Source organism: Cupressus sempervirens, chromosome 7 (assembly GCF_028749045.1).
Source record: "Cupressus sempervirens isolate cs-2001-9-10 chromosome 7, ASM2874904v1, whole genome shotgun sequence".
Classification (NCBI taxonomy): Eukaryota; Viridiplantae; Streptophyta; class Pinopsida; order Cupressales; family Cupressaceae; genus Cupressus; species Cupressus sempervirens.
Genome location: NC_143124.1, coordinates 606237710 through 606262832, shown reverse-complemented (window position 1 = coordinate 606262832; position 25123 = coordinate 606237710). Strand labels below are relative to the sequence as shown.

The 25123-nt window shown below is 36.6% G+C and overlaps 1 protein-coding gene across 5 annotated transcripts in view; it reads right to left on the bottom strand.

Moving 5' to 3' along the window:
- The window catches only part of LOC149548183 (uncharacterized), a 317005-nt gene that overhangs the window by 202927 nt on the left and 88955 nt on the right, over nucleotides 1–25123 (bottom strand). For all 5 annotated transcript variants that reach the window (XM_089792225.1, XM_089792228.1, XM_089792226.1 and 2 more), the window contains exon 3: nucleotides 8170–8264. In XM_089792225.1, coding sequence (XP_089648351.1) covers nucleotides 8170–8264 — 95 coding nt within the window. The remainder of the gene's footprint in view (nucleotides 1–8169; nucleotides 8265–25123) is intronic.

Genomic DNA, 25123 nt, shown 5'->3' with positions numbered 1-25123 from the left:
ACCCTCAGACAGACAGACAGATAGAGATTGTAAACAAGTGGCTAGAAGGCTACCTTCGAAACTACGTTTTAGCACAACAACGAGCATGGGTCAAATGGATGCACTTGGGGGAATACTGTTACAACCCTACTTAACACATGTCCATCCGGATGGCACCCTTCAAAGCACTATATGGGTATGAACCCCTTTCCTCTGTCAACATGGTGCTAGGTAAGAGTGGCGCACCAAGGGCCACGAACTAGCTTCAGGAAGGGCAAGGCATCCTTAGATGTTTGAAAGAGAACTTACAAAGGTCGCAGAATCAACAGAAGATGTACGCCAACAAACACAGAATTGAGAGAAGTTTCGAAGTGGGAGACTTGGTCTATCTCAGGTTGCATCCATACAAGAAGTCCTCATTGAAAGCAAAGGAGAAAGAAAAACTGAAGCCACGATTTTATGGCCCTTACTGTGTAGCTCACCACATCGGTGAAGTTGCCTATGAGCTGGAACTTCTAGTGGGAAGCCGCATTCATAACGTTTCTCATGTCTCCTGCCTAAAGAAAGTTGTGGGACAAAACATTATGGTAACTGCAGACCTTTCGCCGCTCAATGAAGAAGGGAAGCTCATATTGGAACCTACCGAGACCATTGATGTACGTGAGATGATCCTGCTGAATCGTACTTTGAAGGAACACTTGGCATGCTGGAAACACTTCCCGATTGGATGAAACGACCTGGGAGGGCGAACACATTCTTCAACATCTAGCATTGCATTTGCATGAAGACAAGAAAAGTTTGGGATGGGAGGATTGTAATGTTCTCGTCATAAAAATAATAATTAATCAAACCTCTGTTAATGGACGGATTGATTTAGTATATCTCAGACCCATTTTATTTAATTGTTTTTGTAGGTAGGTATGGCTATCCGCTATCTTTGTACACCCTCAGAAAGGTTTCCCTGACGGGTATTTGAACACGGCATCTAAGTAGTAGTTAGTATGCAATTTGGATTATTTCTTTGTATTGTGAATTCCTGTTGGAGTTTGGTATTGTTCGTCATTTCGGAAGTGAAAGATCTTCCCTACTTGGCTATTCCAATTTCGGTGGGATTCAACCCTCACCCCATTCCATGTGTGTATTACTTCACTTCGGGTCTGGAACATCATGAGCACCATCTGTGTGTGCCATTATATTTTGTGATCAGGAATGCAAATTCTAGTATATGTGAGTGCCACTTTCATTTTCATGTTCATTACATAATTGTATGGTTTGAGTTATCATTGGCAATTACTTCTTATCGTTGACTCACCCTTCGCATCACCTACACCACTCCATCACTCTCACCACGTCTTTCACCTACCAAGGCCTCCATACCTCTCACCAACCCGACCACCATATTGATAACCATACGGCCTCCTTGGTTCCCGTATGGCCAAGACTCTGTTTACCGTACACCACTACCTCACTACCGTACGACATTTTTTGTCCTACAGTACAAACATCCTCTGCCACCCATCACCACATCATATGGCCTGCACAGTACGGCCTCTACCCTAACTGTACATCCTCCATTTGGCACCGTACAACATCTAATCCTAGCTGTACTGCTTCCCCAATAGACCGTATGGCTTCCATAATAGCTTCATTGGTTGACATTAACAGTAATTGACGGGAGAAAGATTGTTTCAGAGAAGACATAGGGGAACAGGATCGTTACACAAGGCAAGGTAGGTGTCAATCTCGTAAGCCCAAGCTCTCACAATCACTCTACCAATCCCATCAAAATGAGCCAATGTCATCTTACTAGCAACCTATTGTAGCACAGTCTACCTAGGCCTTTGTCTATCAGAAGTGGACCTACCTTTGGAATGCTTACACTTCTGGTCAAGTACCTGTCAAAGTTCAAATTGTCCTTCAATGCCTGACGTAGAGCATCCCACTTAGCAAAGTAAGTAACATCATCTACAAAAGGTGCAGCCTCAGTCGTGGTACTGACTGCATCCAACTCCAATCTCAAAAAAGTGGGTCTCTATAGCCTATCATAAGCTCCAATATAACCTGTCATGTCCACCCTATCATTAATCCTAACTCAGTCCTCAGCCTTGTGTCTGTCACCATCCCTAAACCCATCCCAAACTCATGATCTATGAGAACCAACCGAACAATCATGAGCTCTCTCCCTGCTCCATCCCCATGGGAGTGCCAACTACTGCAATGTGTCAAATAGTTGTTGCTAAACACTTGTCATCTGGTGTTGTCTGGCTGCCAAATTCTTGAATGTCTGCTTGGCCTCTCCGTCAAACTTTGCATTAGTACCTCTTAATCCTGCACCAGTCGAACCGCCTAGACTATCAACAAAATCAAACTATATCCCAAGTTCTCCTCTCGGAAGAGAGATATGACCTCTTCAAGTATAGCGCATACCCAGCACAAATAGCCTATCATCTCCCATGATTTTGAAATAGAAAACGGATGCTAACAACTCCTGTACAAACCACTAATTAATAATTTTGAGCCCAATTGCTGCAGGCTAGCAAGAAACTGCTTAGGTACCACCGTAAAGCCCCACACTAGCCTCTGACTGAAATGTTGATGGAAAGTAAATAATGTCATCTGTATTTTGGTGTTTTTATGTTTTTTTGTGATTTTTGGGAATATTTGCTTATTTTGTTTTTTCGAAATAAGTGTACTTAACTAATTTGCTGAAAGGAAATACAAAGTATAACAATTGACTAGAGGAAATTAACTATGCAATTTTATTGACTCAAGTTATTTAAAATTTGCAAACAATAAGAAATAACACCTGGTTTACGTTTCAAAGCAACCACTAAATGCATACATGCTCCCATACTGAGCTGATCGCTGCTTAACATGGTAGATAATGACAGACCCAGTCCAAACGTTGATCTCCAACTCCCAAATGTAGGCTACATCTAACAGATGCAACCCTAAATGCTCACGCATGTAGCAGAAATGGAGTTGCAGGCCCCCAACAAAGGCATCAATCCCCTCAAAGAGTGATCGCAGGACCAAAAGGGTGAATCCCAGGTCCCAAATAAATGTCGCCAGCCTATGAAAATTGATCACAGGCCCTGCACTAAATTCGCCCAACCTTTGATTAAATCATAGCCTCTTGATATGCAAGCTTGCATTTTCAATATGTAAATGGCCCCGTGAACAATGACGACAGCTTGTAAATTTCCACACCCTCTACAACATAAATCGCAAGTAATAATTTGCACTATTTTCCTTCAATGCCAATGGAAATTCTTCAATAACAAATCTCTCTTTAGCCATAGTAAAACAATAGGAGGAATTGACAAATTGTATACCTCAGCACAATTTGCAATGATGATCTCAGAGCTATTCATAGAAGTAAGAAACCCTCAGCCAGATGTCAAAAGCAAAATAATAATATTCAAGATTCTTTTTTCTCTCCAATGAAAGCCATATTTATAATGCCTTTGTGCAACCTATCTTCTCAAGTACACCTTTCACTTAGACATTGCTTTAGAATATAAAGTGCAATTACTTTATTATATAGAGCACATTAATAATAATAAGTGCATTTAAAATTTATAAAACTCCTTATAAAATGCAATAAATATGACTTCCCAAAACAAACCTCATCTGGAGCCCAAGACTAAAATAACAGGCAACCACCACTGCCAACACTGTCTTGCCAAGAATAGACACTAGCTGAAAGTGACTAAAAATAGTAAATCTGTCTGAAAGACCCCCAAAACCAATTGTCAACTCACAAGGGTCACAATGATGAGTTGACAAAACCCTAACTCCCGAAACTAGCTAAATTGGGGACATTACAATTCAGCTCTCTTTTTTCTTATTATTGTTTTTCTTCTTTGAAAGACTTCTTTGTTCCGAGAAAGGATTTCTAATCCTCTTTTGTGTTGTTTTTTTTTTCTTTTTTTGTTTTCCTGTTCGCTCTTTTTAGGACACCGTTTGGTGCTCCCACTAGGTTGCTCTTCTTCCTAGTTGTATCTTTCAGTCCCTTAGACCCTCGTTGGTCTCTTGTTGGACATTAATATCATTATCTTATCTTATCTATCTTCCTTCCTTGGTTCTTGGGTCACCTACCATCCTCTTCCTCCTTTTTATAGCTAGTGTTGGGTCTATAGCTCTTCTTTTTTCCAATCTCCTTATGCTCTCTTTATCATCCTCATGATGCATCACGAAGTGTGATCCGAAACGTTGATGAAAAAACTATTAAGCAATCTACCTAGAAAATTGTCAAACATTATTTATGGATTGTGGAAATCTGTTCTCTTTAAATATTAAATCTATTATTAATATAATAACATATACTATAATAGTGTTAATATTTTAATATATAATATCAATATACTATCATATGTTAATATAATATTAAAATGTTATTAAAGATAAAATGAATTTATTAATGTCCAACATGAGGCCAAGCTTAAGGGAGCACCAAAAAAAGAGCAGCAACCCAGCAAACAGCGAGAGCACCAAAATAGTGTCCAGAAAAAGACAGAGCAACAAGCAAATGACCAAAAAACTAGCTACTCTGATCTATCGGGAAAAAGTCCCAAATCGACAAATAGGCTGTAGGATTTTGGAAGTCTGAAGACATCTCCGAGAGCCGATGCAAGTGCTATAAGAAGAAGAAAGCCACTGCTGATAGGAGGATTTTTGAGGCCTAACAGCCTTAGGAGACATTGAAGGGGGATCCATTGCCCACTTGGTGCCCCGCATATAGGGAAGCATTGTAAAGGAGGCGATGAGTTGATCAAAGTGCGATCTTGGTAGGAGAATCTGCTGAAGGGTGTCGTCCAAGAGTCTCTGCGTCTCCTGAAGATATAGCACAAAAAATCTCTAATCTGTAAATGAAAATGTGGTCGGAAGAGACTCAATCTCTCTAAATAAGTAGTAGAATCTCCCTCTCATCTTGTAGTATATGGGGCAGCAAAAAATAAAGTGAGTCTCTATCTCGGCCTCTGATAGATCACAAAGCTAACAAATATTGTCCTCTCTAGCTAAATGGTGGCCAATCTAGGCATGGAGCCCACTCTGAGGGAACCAAGAGAGATATGAAAAGTATGAGACCAACCATGAAGAAAGGTACAAAGGGCCATCATAAGGTGATCATAGACATATATAGAAGCTTCTGTAAAATGCCTTGACAATTTTTGAAGTTTTATCCCTATTTTTCTGCCTTAGGAATTTTGTCAAACACTTCCCTTGTAGCCTCAATTTGCTGATGTTTGTTGTTTTGCTATGATTTTTGAATGCCAATGATATTCATGAATACAAATGATTGCAAAATAACTAATTGGAAATCAAAGTGATATGCAACTTCTTTTTATTATTTTCCAAATGCAAGTACATGAAATTCTGATGTAAAATGCACACTTACAGCCAAGAGGTATTTTCACAAACACTTGGTATGCATCCTATGACTATGCAATGAGACGTTTTTACAAACATTTGGCATACAAACTGAACAGCTGAATTAAGTTGATTTCCCTTCAATACTTCAATGTTCACAATGACTGAATACTTTGGTAACAAAAAGACATATATTATTTGTCAAATGTATCCATCTACAATTGCCAAATGTAAATACCAAAAGAACCTGGAACAACTATCTGAGATGACATGTTTTTTGGCTCTGCTTTTTTTGGACTGCTTTTTCGGATCTGCTTTTTCGGCTCTGCTTTTTCGCTTTTCTTTTTCGAACTGCTTTTTCCGATCTTCTTTTTCGGACTACTTTTTCGGCTTTGCTTTTTCGGATCCACTGCAAAAACTGAAACCTTTCTCCTTGCCAACTGATGTCAAAAATTAGATGCACAGGCTAAACAAAAATCACTGAATATTATCTCCCAATTAATCACAAATGAATTGGTTGAATACCAAAAACTCCACTCCCAACTAGGGTTGATATCTCACAACCGAAATTGGCACCTTAGAGTCTTCAAACCCTCAGGCAAGTATGCAAGCACTAAGGCTCTCAGCACAATAGATGAATATGCAACTCAAGATGTGTAAAATGACCCCTCAAAGGCTCCTTATAAAGATTTCACAAGCAACTCCAAGAAGCTTCTAGAGGAATCCAGCACTTTATTCTTTTAAGTGACTTTTTGATATTTTATTATGTTAGTCACTTTAATATTAAATCAATTAAATATAAAGTTACTTTTTAATATTTCATTGTTTAGTAACCTTATAAGTAATTAATTTAATATATCTTTTCCCCCTTATTTCCTTTTTAACCTCCAGGGAAAATAAAGGCTAAAATAAAATAAGTAGCTGGTGCCTGTCAAAAAGGGGACATTACAGCTTCATCGATCACCATTCTTGCAAGGTATTAGTAACACAATGTCCTCCTAGCAATCAATTTTAGAACAAGTTGATAACAATACAGAGTAACCAAAACAATTCCAACTCAATACATGCATCAAGTCTATAAAGGAAATCTGCCGATTGCACAGCGCAAGTTGCATCCATGTTGAATGCATATCAGTTTCACACCAGAGATTCTTCTCCACACCCGATTTGGCATTTAGAGACATATATTGGGTTCATATAATTTGTATCATTGTAGATACATATTGTTCATAGATTTGTTGCCTAGCTCAAGAAGTCTCAACAGATTGTAATATCATTTTAAGTTGATTATGGTTGTTCTGATTCATGAGAGCTTAATTATCTTCAAAGTTATTCAGATAGGCATTCAAGTGGTTCTTGATTATCCTATTTAGAACCCATTCCTTGACCGCTTGTTTTAGTGACACAAAGAAGTTTGCAAGCATTCAATTATCCATCTAGGATTGCACCGCAGCTGTACAAACAAACATTCACATCAGTTACAACAAAGCAATAATATAATCTTTTGTGGCATATATTTAAGGATACATCGGGTAAAGGAATAATCACAGTGGACATTGAATTAAGTATAGAATCATCTAAAAGATTATCTCAGTAAGATTACACTAATTGTCCAAAGGAGTAATAGCAGATAACCTTGATGCTAGCGTTTTGACATAGTATCGACAAATAAAGAATTCAAGTAGTTGTACTTTAATTCTGGGATATCCTGACTGGGGACATTACAGCAGGTCTCTAGAAAGGCTTACAAAAGGACCAACGAGTTGAACACTGTTTTCTAGCTCAGATTTTATAATGTTCAAGGGTGTGTTTGGGACAGGTTGATGAAACTGACAGTGTACAATACAATAGTGATGGCCGGCCCATAACGCGTGATGCAACCCAGGTTCCTTAACCTGCAATGCTAAATGATAATGGTGATTCTTCAGGGCTCCATTCCTCACATCAGAAAGAAGAAGATCCTGCTGCTCAGGATAACCCATTGATAGACGTTGCTAGCTACCCATTTCCAATTGAGGCAGTAATCAGAGCAAGGGATCTCTATTTAAAGTTTCAAAGACATATGATATACATGTTTTGCATATCTCTATTAATGGAAACTCTGATGAGAAGAGCTGTCCTACAAGCTTTGGCCCTGCACACTTGGTCACATTTGCAAGTCCTTCCAACAGTGACCGGAGTTGAATCCTACCGTGGCAAACAGATATGAATAGCTCTGTCATGTGTTCTTCCTCACATTCTTGATTTTTTCTTGGTGTCGAAATTCTGATATGGCTTATTATATGACCCTCGGAAACTACCATCACCCAAATAATGAATCAATCAATATGTAAGGGATGTGTACATGTGGTAACTTTCTGGTGTTTTCTTTCTTTCTGGGGCACTATATGTTGCTGTCCTTGGGGTTGGTTGTTGCTCTTTTCTTCAGTGACTGTTTTTCAAAGTGACATGGTATCTTCAATGTTATTTGTTGAACATTAAAAAATTTATCTTATTTTTTCTTATCTGCTGAGCCACATTCACAACCTTTTCCCAATCTTAACTATACATGTACATATCATTTATGCTTTTACTGAAGTGGAAAAAACTTAGGGAACAAAATCTCAGCAAGTGCAACATGTACATTTCTAAATATTTCAAGAGTGTCATTATGTAACTATGAAATATACAACAGAAATGTGACAAGAATATACACTGCAAGCATGCAAAGCAACTACAGACAAATGAAAGATAGTAATATGAATATTAGATATTTTCTTATGTAAACGATGCATATACAACATAGTACAATTGATAAAAGACTGCATTGGCACATACCATACAAGGATCCAGTTCATAAAACTCAGCAGGGTAAGGCCTCCGATGATACTCCCATTGTTCCCGAGCTTCACTAAGAGCAGATGCTGACAAATCTGGAAAAAGTCATGCCAGTTAGCAAAAATTGAACTTTTTTCAATGTATAAAGATTATGAATAAGTACTGCTAGTCTCTATATTTGCATTAAAATGCTTGCACAAGCAATAATCACAGCCTCTGATTTTATATCATGCGTTCTTGGACAGGAAAGTTAAGTTTTAATTATTTTTCCATAATCTTTTCTTTTAATTTGGAAAGCAAATAATAAAGATAGCTGTAGCATCTGTGAATAATACACACTTATCAAAACCAACATTCTAGTAAGATACTCCTGTTTCATTCATAAAATATTATCAATTATTTTAGTTTCTCATTATTATTATTTTGATAGGTAAACCGCAGCAGAGGGACTGCACGATAAATTAAACTAACGAAATAATTTACATCCCAGTTTGCATCACAAGGCTTGACCCCATTAGTGGGATCAAAACTAGATCTGAAGACACATAGAGTCTTCAAAAGTACAAAACCATTTTACAAACTATCATAACCATAGCTGGAAAAACTGGACTTGACAACTACACACCAAGGCCCGAAAAAAGATTGGCAAAAATTCAGAGAAAACTCGACAACTCAAAAGATTGCTTAAATTTAATTATAAATGCACTTTCTTTGAAGAATTTAATGAGGAGATGCATCTAATGAGTCAGTTAATGACTAAACAAAAGAAGCTAGCTAGGTTGTAATTTCCCTAACCGGATATTAGGCTGACTTTTCGATTAAAATCAAAAAAGTTTTTTAACCAATAAATTTATGCAATGTATTTCAGATTTCACTTGCAAAACCCCATTAAACAACCTGATAAAAAGAAGTCTTAAAACATCATTGCCATAAATCTCCAACGGAAATACATTTTCATGAATAATATTTCATTTAAGTTCTTCAAACAAATCAGAATCAAATCCAATTATCATAAATATAGTAACTACACCAAAATTGGATAACAGGGAAGATGAACCTAGAATACAATGTGAAATACCCGCACGATGTCTCCAACCAATAATGGGTTTCCATCCACTGTCCATGATCGAGGATTTTTGTCCTCTAACCTGCTGAAAGTTGAAGCCGTCGAAACTAATTCTCCAAAAGAGAAAATAAAATCCAAATCACAAAACCAAGTATGCTAAAATGAGCTTCTCCTACTTTCAAACACAACCTGATGACTTTTCGCGTTCCCTTTTCTGTTCCTTTATTTTCTTTTTGAAATAATGTTATTTCCACCCACTTAAGGAAACAAAGTGCCCATATATAATAAAGTGTCATTAACAATATGAACTTACGTTAAAACTCACTTTATAATAAACTAGTTAAATCTTTTGGCATTAAAATCTCTAATCAAATACACTTGGATATGCAAGTGTAATAGCTCGCCGAAAAGGCCTCGAGACAACGCTCCTACTCTAACCTTAAAATGCAAAGAATGTTGAGTGTGGTGACTTACTAAATATAGTAAGTGTACGTAAACCCCACTTAAATAGCACAAATTGGCTAGTGACTAAGACTACCTAGGCCAAAAACTGAATTAATCCTAGAGAATACTCTGTTAGCCCAAGTGACCAACAAAAAGTGGGCTAACAACACAACAAAACTCATTGACCTAGAAAGGGGACATGAAAATGGGTTTGAAGATAATTTCAATGCGAATTGGGTACAAAATGGCATCCTCATGTGGAATGTTGATGGCTGGTGCACTAATAGTCTAAAGCAAAATTAAAATAGCAAATTGTATATGTAAAACTATAAGTAAAAATGACATCAAAACACTCTACATCTTCCTCTTCCCCTTCTTAGCAGCTCTGGTAAAAACTACATGAGGGGTAGGAGTCCTAGGAGTCCACTGTGGTTGCACCTCCTTCCTCAACATGGCTGGTTGTGACTCGACCTCCATCCTTGATGTAGATGGTCCTACTGATAGAATTGCCAATGAATTTTCCTCGTCATCCTCAACCTCCACATCCTCCTCAATGTCTTCTGAGTTGAATCCACCCCCTTCCATAGCCTGCCTCTCCAAATTAGAGATCTCATCCTCTGTAAACAATGGAGGACACTCTTTGTGTCATCTAAATCAAGTGGACTACGTAGCATTTCCTCTACCTTCATTGTGTGCAACTAAAGGTTATATTGCACAAAGACAAGGTCATTGAGGCGTTTTTGCACCAATTTGTTCGTCTTCTTTGTGTGTATGGCCTGAAACAAGCTCCAATTACACTCACAACCTGCATGAACTACAAGGTTTGCATAAGATTTGGAGGGTAGGTTTTTGTAATTTGAGGCATTTCAATACCCATTTCACCACCAAGCATCTGCAAAATAAAATATTAAAGAGTCAGAAGGTGAAAACATATTTTAATTTTTATCTACTTATCATGCATGTGAGACTCCAAAATTCTAAATGTTATACCTATGGTTTGAGTGGTTCTTCCTCTCTTGGCCAATTCTAAAGAGACTAGCCTGCCCCTTTCATTCTGGTACATGTCCAAATTAGACACAATAAGGTCTTGTTGGAATCATTTGTCATTGCATCAAAAACTCAAACCATCCAGATTTACCCAACCAATGGAAGGTAGTCAAGCCATTTCACAAATCTCCAAGGAGGTGTTGACCAAACTTGAAAAACTTGGACTTGGCAATATCCCGGCTACCCAATTTTTTTGAAAATCTTGGAATCCCAAAAGCTTGGCGAAAAAATAAACAATGAATCAGTACTTTAATCGACCATTTGAAAATATACAATTTCTAAGAATATTATTAAAAACACATACATATACACCAAATTTGTAGAACATATATTGATTTGAGATGCCCACCATATATTAATCAATTTTTTGAGTTAAATACATAGAAATTAAAACTTAATAGATTAACATAGAATCATATATCAAAAAACAAGTACAATACCTGAATGAAAATAAGTTCAATATTTATAGAATTCAAACTCCATGAAATTACAACTTTTGAATACATATAAAGTTCGAGCTTTAGCATAAATGAAAACTAGAAGTAGAAATCGTAAATTGCATCTACAACTAAAGATTAAAAGAGATCATTGTCGTTGTGTGGGTGTTGAAATAGTTGCAGCATCCTTAATAGGTGCCTAAATAAGTGCCTCAACAGAAGCCTTTGATGGATGACCAAGCTCATGATCCTCCTCACATGCTACCACTTTTGCATCCCAGTCAGTTGCCTCCATTTTAAACTTAGCTAGCTTCTCATTAGTCAAAAAAGGATCCACATGAGCATCTACATCCTCGCCATCAAGAGGATCAATCCAATTTGTTAAATATGGATAAATCTCATCTAAGTCAAATGTTTTATATGAAGCTTACCCTTGAACCTTTTCATAAAACCGAAGGTTGTACAACGCATAAACCAAGTAGTTCAAGCGCTTTTGAGTCATCTATTGTGCTTCTTTGTGTGTATGTTCTCAAAAGTACTCCAGTTTTGCTCATAACTAGAAGCACTGCAAGGCCGGGACAATATTTGGTGACAAGCTTTTGAGGTTAGGTGTTATGGCACCATAATCTTCCCACCACAGATCTACAAGGATAAAAAAATTCATTTATAATGTGGTGAAGATTCCAATAAGCTTAGTGAACGAAATAAATGATATAATGAAACTAAACACATGTTCTCCTTTACCTAGTTGTAAGGTGTATCTCCTACATTTGCAATTAGGTGAAGAAAACAATGGCCCTCTCCCCTCTTGTAGCTTTGAATCTCATCAAGTACAAGGTCTCGGAAATCCAAATCAGCAACCAATCTTCAAGTACATGTGTCCATACCAACTTACACCTATGCACCAACTTTGAAAGTGTTGGAGAAATAATACTTGGGATTCAAGTAGTAGGCAATAGCATGAATATGTCAGTGGAGTTGTTAGTTCCACCTGTTGGTTCCAAAAATCATAAATTGAAAATCCAAGAGCCTTCCACTTCTCCGATAGGATTCCACAATCAGTTTTGGCCAACAAACGAGAATCACCTTGATTACCCTGCACTTCAGGCTCCACTACATCTAGGCAGGTAAACCTTCTCCTCAATCCTAATCACTTGGTTCAAAGCATTCTATAGCAAATTTAAGCTTTGGGAGTTCGCTGGTTGGAAAGGTCCTAGAGCTCAATCAAAATGAAAATTTATGCTGAGTGTTTGAATTGAATGAATTGTATAAGGTTTTAACAATGAATTTGAGGTTTGTATGAAGGAAGTTATAGATTTTATGGCTTCAAATATAAATCCAATACTTTAATGATAAAAAGACCAGTGCTTTAGCTTATTCGGGCAATAGAGTCAACTACAATGAAGATTATAACGTACAACTTTAAAATGTTCTATGCACATGAACTATAAACAATTTAATAATCAAAATGCAAGGGATCAAATATATATATACACAATTCTAAACTAGTCTAGATTGCAATTTAACTCCTTAGGTCAGGGAGAGAAACTGGACACAAATTTGGAAACAAACAAATATTTCACAATATCTGCGATGATTGAGTTTAAAATTCCATAGATGACCACGTCCACTTATCTGACATAAATTGTTTACAGAATTTTTTTAAAATGATTATAAAGGACGAATCAACTATAGTTTAAATCTCCATGCCTTTAATAAAAATAAACAAAGGACATTTTATTTTATTATTAAAAAAATATTTGAATTTACATTATAAAATCATATTTAAGCTCCTTATCCCTTTGTAGAAAACATATAATACTTCTTCATTGTAGAATGATTTTTTGAATGTCTTGTTATGTTATTTGACTTCCAACTTTATAGGCAAAAGAGGGAACTGTTGTGCCCCTTCACAACAAGACCATTCCCCTTGAAAATAACTCATCGCTTAAATAACACTGCTTCAAAACAAAACATTGATTAGCAATAACCAATAACTTCCTTTCCTTTTCAAAAATGTCGATCGCAGATCATAAATTTGAGTTCTATATCGAGCTATCTAGGAGGCAGGAAACTTATAACACCCTTAAAAAATATCGTTATCAAACCATGTTTGAAAAAACTGGACACGTTTAAAGAACAATCGTTGGGTCTATTGAATATAATTGGTTTTTAAAGAACGTATTGGCACGATTATATAATTGATCAAGTGGAAGACAATGCATATGTTGTGGAGTAACACTTTCTTCAAACGTTGACTATTAACTGTCGTTTCCTGTTCAAGTCGATGTTTTTTCTCAACTCGTTCCTTGTTGACCGTGATTGCTCATGGCTTCAACATTAATATCTATCCATCGGCCTAGTATCCCTCGTATTATAATAACATATCCCGATGCACCACTATCAGGCTTTTTCAAACTCAACACACGGGTATTTTCACCAAACTTTTGTTCTTCACCATTCATATTTTTTGCAACCAATATTCGCAAGCTTCTCTCGTTTCTACTTGAACTCGTCTTTTGACTAATATTCTAGTAGGAAATTGGTGCGAGCACTCTACAAGGAGCATTTCTGACGTTCTAAACATCCATTCTCGAGAGCATCTTTGTTATTGAGCCAATTTTATGTATCACATCTGCTCTTTGTTTCACCGTGTGTATTGATAAAAGTTCAAATGATAACTCTTCAGGAAGAATATATGAGTCTGGTGGTGAACGTGCTCCATAGATGCTTCTTGTCATTTTTTTCCAGAACGAACACACACTGCCACCAACATTTGTTCTTTTATTGACCATGGTTGCAAAGAGTGTCGTCAGTGCAAAGTTAACACGAATTTATCTTTGGAGTAGTTGTTGCCAACATGGATGTTTGTTGTCATACATGCTCCAATAGCGTGTGTGTGTGTGTGTGTATATACATATATATATATGATTTTGAGGATTTTATGTTCTCCTGCACCTCTACAATTACTTTGCTTTATCGTTTCTACATTGTGCCACTACTTCTATTCATTGTTATATCTGGTTTCATTCAAGGTCATCACTATAGATTGGTATTAGCTATGTGTTTGCTTTTATCATTTTCAAAAGTTGTGTTAATAGCACTATTCTCCTCCAATAAAACCTATTGCATATCCAGGGGGCAATCTGGATTTTGGTGAGCAGAGGATACAAGCTCAGAATATGATCTATTAATTTTGATGCCAAATTTGCAGAAAGAAGTCATCAAAGAGTTCAACTGTACTAATTAGAATGTAGAAAATACTTTTGGTATTGATATTCTAATCCTAAAAGCTTTGTCTCATAAAGCCTTGTGGTTCCTAACTCCTTCACCCTTGATATGCCACTGAACTTTTTAATTTCCAAAACCATCAGTTTGAATACTTTGCCAACATATAGCAAATGATGTCACCATTGCTCCACCCAATGTTCTATGATTCACCTTACTATTTATTTCTCTTCTTTATTTTTTATCAATACTCCATCAAGTTTCTAAAATTATTTCTTAAATGGAGACTCTTAATATTTTGCAAAAAAAATAGGGTTCCATCACCACATACGATCGATTATGATCCATAGGGATCTATTTTTGGTCTCATTTGACCTATACAAGTGATGAATGGCCTCTTTGGCACTATCCATAGCCTCGTATAAATATCTCATGGGGTTTCTATCCCAATCAACAAGCTGTAAAACCCTCACCAATGGTTCTGACACTTGCAAATAAAAATATTAAAAAAAATCAGCAAATTGCAATATCTAAAAGTTAAATGATAAATCACCAATCAGGGTTGAAAACTTACATTGATGATGTCATCCATTAGCTTGCTAAATCTAACATCAAGCATATCCTTCACAACGTCTTTGCTTCAGGCTTCTTAGCATAGGTACTCTCCAACCATTTCTCACTCACAAACATCCACCTCAAGTGGCGCAAAGTGGATAATATGCTCTGCAAGGTGAGAAAATTAGTCACAAAGAATGTGACTCCCAATCACACAAGATCCTTACCATTAGTGTGCTCTCTCCTAAGACTCAGCACCCATGTGTGGTTGTATATGTACTTTGTGATGTTCCTTCCATCTTCAACCACCTTCTCCACCTAAATCAATTTCCCTAGGTCCTCAAGGAGCAACTCCAGACAATGGGCAGCACAAGGGCTCCAAAATAATGTGTGATGCTTCTCCATCGGAAGTCTACCACCTGCCACATACGCAGCTGCATTATCAGTCAGGATAACATTACCCACCTTGACTTCTACAACTACCTCATTCAACATGTTGCACAAATTCTTTGCAGTTTTTCACTTGATCAAAGGCATCAACTCATTTTAGAAATATTAATTGTTCCCTTGAAGCAACTAGAAAGTTGATGACCGTCTTATTCCTGCCATCTGTCCACCCATCGGCTATAATAGCGTAGCCTCTCTATTCCCAAACTCTTTTTTGCTTGTCCACAAGTTGATGAATGCTTTAGACCTCATCCAATAACAATGGTTCACTCACCTCACATAACAAGCTGAGAGCTCCAACCCTTTACCAAAAGCAGTCACTGCGGCAACAAATTGATCCCAATATAGACTATATAAAGCATTGCAAGGAATCTCATTATAGTACCAAAATATTGAAACTACCATCCTTGTCTTCTCATGCATCTCTTTGTTCCATGCAGTGCTTTGCAATCCAAGTTGAACACCAGTAATGTTTTGTGGAACCCAAAACTTTGATATATGTCTGTCCACATTTCCTAATCCTCATATCCATTGCCTAATGGAAGAAGCCTCTTCACGTTTTTTGTGACCCTGTAGAACTAAAATCCCCCAAAGCCTCCCTTGTAGCCTCTTCCAAATAGCCAATACATGGTGTAACATCATTACATGGAATCTTTGCAAGGTGATATTTCAGTCAGCATATACCTCCACTCTTCTTCTTAACGCAATGGTTACAATTCACATCTGCTCAATTTGGTCCCGGTGTCCCATGTTTCTATAAAGAGTTCCTCTTTCTGTCACCAGCCATTTTCTACACTTCAAGTCAGCAAGTCTAAGGATAAAGAATCAAATATTAGAGAACTTATCAATGAATGCTTGTTCTTAGCCTTGTTTAACTTACATATTAATTCTAGAGGTATTTTTAACTAAAATTTTGAATTCTACTTCTTTCAATAAAGTTAATTTTAATATTATGTATATGAAAAGTATGTATATCATAGACTTGTCAGTTTGCACAAATAAAGATTGTAGAACTAAATATATTACAATACTGTATATTGTTACCAGTTATATAATGCAATAACAATATACAGTATTTTAATTTTAATATATTACAGTTTACTGGTAACAATAAACATACTAAAAAATTAATCAATCACATATTTTATGACTCTGCATGGCCCTTCTGCCAATATCGATTAATCACATTTATAAGCAAATTAGAAGCTTCTTATGGTCTGATGGTAAGGGCAACAGGAACTGCCATTCTGTGAAGGGGGCATGTTGTTGTATGAGTAAAGGAAAAGGCAGTTTACAGTTGAAAGATCATAGAACACAAGGCATCTCTCTAGTAGCCAAATGGATTTTTAAAGCTTTGCAAGGTAATGAGCCATGAAAAGTGTCGATTAGGCATAACATTCCCAGTGTTTTTCCTACCCATAATCAATCTTGGACCGGTCTTCCACTGGTGGATATCACTGCTGGCAACTTCCCTGTTAAACCAACAGGCTCATCTGTATTCATATCAATCTGGAAAGTGTGGGATGTGGAAAGGACGTACATTGCTCAAAATGATATAATTAATAGCAATGAAAAGCTATGTGGTGAGAGGTCTATATGGTGGAATTTAAAGCATGATGATAAACCTTAGGCCCTCCTACAGGGATGCTCTACTTAAATATGGGTTCATAAAGAGTTGAAAACCATCAGTGATATTAATAGGGAAGACCAATTGATAACATGGCAGGAACTTCAAGACGAGTTTGATATTCCCCCTATTCAGTGAAGGGTATACACTGTCTTGAGACTAGCCTGCTCATACTCTTTCCCTTCCTAGACCTCGTGTATCCATTAAAAGCGGATTTCTCAGCTTCATGTGGCCCGATGGGTCCCCTCTTCCACTTTTAAAGCCAAGTTCATCTACTCCCTGCTCTCTGATAATCTGGACATTATTTCCCATCTTTCTACCTCTTAGAACAAGAACAAAGACCCTGAAACTTGGCATTAGTACTATCATGCATGTGGACCAGAGTCCAGACCTTTAGAGCCTAAGAAAAAAAATGCTTTGATTAGAACTTGTTGTTAAACTCCCAATAAACAAACCTGATGTGATCTTAATATCTGCCCTCTATGCAGAGTACCTAAATCTATTAAGCATATTTTCTTTGATTGCATATTTGCAAGTGTGGAATCCTTTTGGTATTAAGTTTGATGTTTCAATCTGTCCTGTTGATGTCAAAATTGGGCAGGTCCAATTCCTCGGGATTTTCACTGACCTTTTTTTGGCTACTCTTCCTTGTGAGATTCTTTGGTGATTATGGAAAGCTAGAAATAATGAGCTCTTTAATGGCTGGAAGCTCATAGTACATGACATTGAATGGCAGGTTAAAATTACTATAGGATAGCCAAGGACAAATTTGAAAGCCTGCTCCATGATGGTACAGTGAGAGTATTCACTTAGGAAATCTGTCACGCACACCTCTAGACCAGCAGAGCAAAAAAGAAAACCCCATTCGAGATCGGATGAGAGAACTTATGGCAGAATTTGAAGAACACAGAAGGAAAGCTCAAGCAGATCCTGCAGTTCCAAAAGAAGTGGTTGTTCTTCTTCTTTTGGAAGTTGTTGTTCCTGAAGGTGTTGCCTTACATAATCTAGTCACAACAGGAATTACCATTTTCAAGGCTCTGATAGGAAGCATGGTTAAAGGAAATTAAAGGTTTTACCCTTGATGATAAATAGATGGCATAAACTTGTAAATGATCTTTTCTGTATAAAATAACTGATAATCAGTAACGTATGTATCTATCTCATGATAGCAGTGATATATATTGTGTAAGCTGAACATAGTATCATAGTGTTAGGTACTTGATCTCTTCAGGAAGTAGTATTTTGATGTAAACTGATGTAATGAGCCTTCCTTATATATAATAGAAATAAATAGTATAATAAGTTGTTTTTATATGTCTATTCTCATTAGTATAATATAGATCAATTATTACATGTATCATTATACATAATACTAGTTATCATTAATTTATTATATTTGATTACTTAACAAATATTTAATTGAATAATTCATTCTTATATTACATAATCAATAATAATAATAAATTAAAGAATAATTACTTTAAATAATAACAGATATTATTAATAATGAATATGATAATAAGCTTTTTTTAACCGCTGAATGCTTTTGACTGGAGCAATGAACCAATGGGGTCACACTGGGGGACCCCCTCCCCATGGTGGTATGGGCAAGTGATAAGGCATGAATGCCTTCTACATTTCTCTTATGTTGATTCCTACATTCTCCTCATTAATTTGGTCAATTGAGCCCCTCCTTATCTCTCCTTGACTCCTTGTCCCTCCATGACCATTATTTCTCCATCGCTCAGATCATCAGATCTCCTTATATTTCTCCTGCTCGCCGTCTACAACCCCTTCTCTTCGATTATCTCCTTTATGTCTACTAAAGCACTCCCTCCATGACAGCAAGATATCACCCAACACTTCTCTGTGACTTCGTCTGTGAATTTGTGCATGCATTTTTTACCACATCTGTATTTCTGCTCAATCACGTGTGTTGCCCTTTTGTCAGTAACAGCCAATTGCTAATGAAACATGATAAACATTATCTATGCTAGCATCAATATCATGTGCCTGCATGCATCATCTGATCTCTGACCATTCTTGACTAAAAATTATTGTATATGGAAATTTAGTTCTAATCTCAAATATTTCGTTTTTTTGCAAACCTAATAGTATACATATCTAGTTTTCATTACATGAATAAATAATTATTGTTATAACGTTTAACTAAGCAATATGTTATAGATTTTACTAATTGAGAGGAATTAGAAGCAATACATCTATTGTTTACTTAGGAAGGAAAAAAAATTATGCTTTAATAAATTCAAATTTATCATTACTATTTGTCAAAGTATACTATATTATTACTACAATTATAATTCAAAGAACTCCTACTTATGATTTAACAATATCAAGATTTTAATATTATTACTACAAAATACAACTGTTTCAACTTCAATACAAAAACATTATGGCAGGAACATAATGCAACTGCATCCTCTTGTTAAATAGAGTTCTCCAGTTGTAACAAATATTAAATAAGGTCTTGCAAATATTAAATGAGGCCTAATCTTTTAGATATACCCAGAGGTATTTATAAGGAGATTTGAGCTGAAATAAGGCATGATAATTGACTTGGTATGACAAATTTGTGTGATGATTTATGAGAAATTGGCGGAAACCTTCAGTATCAACAAGGGTTGGACAAAAGCCTGACTCTTTTTACAGGTGGATTCATGATGTTCACAACTGGGCCAAATTTATGAGCTCTGTGTTGGAGACAAATTTACAGTAATGAAAACAATTTCTACAGAGGTATTTTATATTTATATGACTTTGGAAATAGAGTTAATTTATTCTGAATATTATAAATCTGTTGTAGATTAGAATGTGTGAATCCAATATATATTTGGCATAAGCTTTATTAGCATGACAAGTTAAGAGCGGATATTATAGGAACAATAAAGTAAAGCTAAAGTTTAGAATAAATATTTCATTTGAATTTTAAGGCACTGGAACTGGACATTATGACATCATTAGCCCTGCACATGAGCTCTGAGTTGTAAACCAACCCTTCTTTCTGGTTCAACAGTTTTTTCCTACCTTTTTGGCCATCTCACCTGAAACTTCTGGGTGGAGTTCTTCTTTGTGTGTGAGCGACTATCTGTAGACAGTGTGAGACATTGTTCTGAGTGGAATTTCCTCTCTATCGGTCCGAGACTTGAACCAGCAATTCATAGCTATGTTGTAATAAATAAGTCTGATGAATGTGCCCTAGTATGTCAGGAGTATACTTGGTCTGGCATGGAGTATATGCCTCAGGATGAGCTTCCAAAATGAGCTGATGTGGAATGAGAAGCAACCTATTTGCAAGCCATTTGCAGTTACATGTATTGGAGGTTTGAAGACTGTGGACCACAAGATTATTCTGGAAAGAAATCTTCTTCGCGATCAAAGTCTTACTGTGGATGTCATTACCACTAGAATTATGTGTCAAAGCTTTTTAAACATATAAAAATGTCTAGCACGTCCAAGTGCAGCATTAATTTTGTATTGAACACTTCTTCCTCCTAGTCTGTTACAGGAAAAGATGCATCTGTTCTATTTATTTGTGTCAAACCTTGCTGTGTTGTCCGGTGCACTTCTAATAGCAGAGATATTGAAGTTTGCAGGATCTGTTATTACAGTTGCATATTTGCATATGAAATTCTGAGCTACATCCTGCAAATCTGGAATTGATTATTATAACATTGACGAAATATTTAGTGAGCAAACTGCATGTGTTCAGATGTAGAAGTTGGAGGAGTTATTGTGAGGAGATTTTGTGAGGATTTATTATGAGGAGTTAGGGATATTACACTTGCACAAATCTCAAGGAAAAAATCAGGGTCTGGCTCTTACATAATTCTTTTTTGCTTATTTCAGAATTATTAGCCTAAGAGGCCTACAGACATGCAGGAGGTTTCTTGGTGGCAACCCCATAGAGCTAGGGATTTTTCCTATTAAAGAAAACAGAATTGGCTATCGGAAAAACACAAGAAAAACTAGTGGCTTCATCCATTGGAACAAAAATACGCAAAATCCTCCATAAAGATCAAAAAGAAACAAGAGGGAATTAGATAAAATGAAACAAGTGCCACATTTGAAATGGAATATTTGAATTTCTACTGATCTCACACCAGTCCTAAATGATGAGTTGATGCACCATCAAAGCATGTCTTGACAATGAAAAATAAAAATAATTTTCCTTATTTGTATCTGTGTATCGTCTTAAAATGGAAGCACTTCCATGATAAGAACGTTTGGCCCTCCGAGTAAGTTGTATGGGGTCATGTCAAGCGCCTTGAATAGGTCTTAGTATGGATCCGACTATTTCCCCCCTGTTTCCAACCTCTTTCTGACACTTTCTCTGAGAAATTAAAGACTTTGACTTTCTGGGTCAATGACAACCTGAAGGGTCAAGGTCGACCTCAACTCTAACCTAGGGCAGAGTCGACCTCGACCCTGACCTCATGTCCAAATTTCAATTTCAGGAGGTTTCGGGATTTCAGGCTTCGAAAAGTTTCATTTTCCCGCTTCCAGGTTGATTGTTTCGGATTCTGAAATCGTAAACTCTTAAATTGCATTTAATCTAGGTCCATTTCTAGGGGTTAAGGTTGATTGGGATTTAATTCTCCAATGTCGGCCTCTCTAGAAGTTCGTGCCCTAGATCACTATATAAGGAAGCCTCCTCTCATTTTCTCTAACACACATTATGATATCGAACAATCCATTATCTTCATGATCAAGCATTCAAGCATTCAAGCATTTAAGCATTCAAGATCCGATTCATCAAGGAGATCCATTGTTAGCCATTGAAGGATTCAATCTCTATGGAGCCCTCTTGTTGAAGATTTCTCCATCCACTTTCATTCAAGCCTCTTCCTACGCTAAGATCCATTCAAGATTGGTGTTAAAGATCTAATGCCATTGATTTGAGACATCCTACATTCATTTGGAACATCCATACTTGTGGATTCAAGGATTTAAATCCTCCACAAGGATTTAAACACAAGCAAAGTGAATAGTTCAATTAACTTTGTTTATACATATTGCAATTTCAATTAGATTTCAAGTTGATTCCAAACTGGGGTTTGACCACGACAAATCCCCATCCAAACAAAAAAACCATTTTTCTTGCAGGTACAGGTACAGGACAGCGAATTGAAGTTCAAATTTGAATACCCTATCTGGTGAACCTCTAAGATCTGCAAGCAGTATTTTCGTCGAAGCAGTGCAAGTCAAGGTCAAAAATAAAGGGTTAAGATTGTGCCCCGCTATCTAGGTCAAGGTTGACCTACCCTCAAGAAGACAAAAAATTTCTGTGTTTTCTCTGTCTCAGCATTTCCAATCCGAAGCAAGTTGCAGAATTCTCCGTAACTGTGCACAGACATGAGAAATCGACATTTTCCAGATTTGCCCTACTTTGAGGTTAGTATTTGCCTTCTATTCATTCAAGATTTCAAGTACATACTTTCTATAATAGATTATAAGATTTCCTCCTTTCTTCATATTCTCCATTGTTTGATTCATTTGTGCATTGATCACTTCTTTGTGATCAATCAATTTGGATCTTCCCTTTTGGGAATTTGGGTTAAGGATAGGTCCTATATTCCCCCTCCTAAATCATATATCATACCTCATTCATTTTTATCCTATTCATTTTGGTGAACCCAACAAACTTACCCTCTTTTCTTTTGTGGGATTAGATGCCCTATTGTGTCTTGTGGTGTTAGATTTCCTTTTATATTATCTTCTTAGTGTTAGATTTGTCTTTTATGTTAAATCTTGCATGCTAATTAGATTTCTTGCATCTATATTTCAAAAAAATACAAAAAAAATGCAAAATACTACTTCTAGTCCTACTTATAATATTCTGGTTAGACAAAGTGATAGACTTATGGGTGCCTTTGATCCTGAGCCTTTCTCTCCTTTTCTAAGGATCTCGGTGTATAATTTGATTAATCATGATTTCAATCCTATTATGGAGCAAAATTCTTCTCACTCATCTCATGATGACGATGATGCTTAAAGAGTTCCTCCTAAACAAGTCCAAAAACTTTCAACCGTACTTGATAAAATGGGTAATTGGCTCGTGCAAAAAACGATAATCAAGATTCTATTCAAGTTATAGAGGCTCTTAAAAAAGTTTTTGGTAATAATGATCAAGGTGTTAACCTCTTACGTAGTATTACTCACCTTGTGCATTCAAATGTTAAAACTTTAGCTCAAGAAGCTCAAGATTTAGGGTCAATTCCTCCTGTCACTAGTGTAGAACCTTCTTTTGTTCCTTTACCTAGTATTCCTACCTATACTCCTTTGGTGACTACAACGGTTCCCTCTATTCCTATGACTGTTTCTCCTATGTCCCTTCCTACATCACAACCTTCTTATCATAATGTTCCTTTTACTTATTCTAATCCTCTGCCAAGTGTACTTCCAAATGTTTCTCCAGTTGTGTCTTCCATTCCTACAACTTCATACACTTTACCTAGTGTTTCAAATGTTGCTATTCCTCCTATTTCTTTAATGATTCAACAATTATCAGTTTGGCTCAAACTGTGTCATCTTTACAACAACTTGCATCCTTGACTCAAAACAAGTTTAGTATTCCTACATGTGACATGGAAAGTCCTTTGTCCCACGATATCATTCGTACTCCCATTCCTCAACAAGTCGATATGTCAAGTCTTGAGAATTACAATGGTAAGGAAGACCTTGTTCATCATGTTAAAACATTTCAAATCCTTTGTAGTGATTATGCTCATGACCATAGGATTTTAGCCAAGTTGTTTGCTAGAACCTTTGGCGACAAGGCCTTATAATGGTTTTGTTCCTTGCCTCCTTATTCTATTGATTCATTTCCACAACTTGCCAATGCTTTTATTCAACAATTTCAAAACAACATTGGCCCGCAAGTGTCTTTGACTAATTTGATGCATTGTAAACAAAGTGCTACGGAAAAATTGACTGAATTTATTGGTACATTTAAGCATTTGCATGCTCATATTTCCTATCTTGTTTCTGATATTGATATTCAACGCATGTTTATTTCAAATTTGCAAAACGATATTAGAGATAAGATTTTGCTTACTGAATTTACCTCTTTTCAACAACTTTGTGCAGCACTTCATCATTATCAATTACAAGTGAATCAATTTGAGAGCAACACTCCAATGGCTCCTGTTCCTGTTGATACAAGTGATGCTGCTACTAATCCCAACAAATTTCAAAAATTCAACAACTATGTCAAGATAAACAAACAAGTAAATGCAGTTGCTGATCAAGTTGTTGTTGCATCTCACAATGCCACTTCTGCATCCACTGTTTTTCAATTAAATTGTGTGTTTACTTCTCTTTCTAAATCTTTACATTCCATTATGTATAGGTTGTTAACTGCTAATATGATTACTTTACCTCTTAGTTACCGGATTCGCCTGGAAAAGGCCGGATCCGAGCTCGGGTCCGATTCGGATCCGGATCCACGTATGGATCCGTGAGGATCCGGGCAGGATTACGAATCCTGCCCGGATCCTTGAGGATCCACGCGTGAATCCGCGGCAATGACAGGAGGATTATGCAAAAACGTGGGCCCATTATCATTTTTTAATGTTTTTTTTTTGCCCTAAAGGCCCTAAACCCTAAAAACGACCCTCTAAATCACAATGCAAGTTCATTTGCTCTCTATTTTGCTCTCTATTTTGCTGTCTCATTTTGCTGTCTCATTTTGCTCTCTCATACTTGCTAGTTTGAAGTGAAGTGCTTGGATTCGAAGGAGATTGGTTGTGGAGCTTCAAATACCTTGCAAGAAGTGTTTAAGGTATGCATTTCAACCATATTTTTGAATTCTTTCATAGATTATTGATTTATTTTTAGTTTTCCAAATTTTCAAGTTTTTGTGCAAGTGTGAAGCATGGTTTTCTTTCACTTTTTCTAGATTGCAAGAATAGAACAATGAGTAGTCAAGGCTCAGTGGGTGGGGGTGGGGCTGCATCACCAAGCTTCAAAATTGATAAGGGGTCTCCTTTATGGAGACACACAACAAGAGTTGCACAATGTCCTGGGGGTGGGGCATACATATGGAAATGTAATTTTTGCAACATACAACATAGAAGCTCCTAT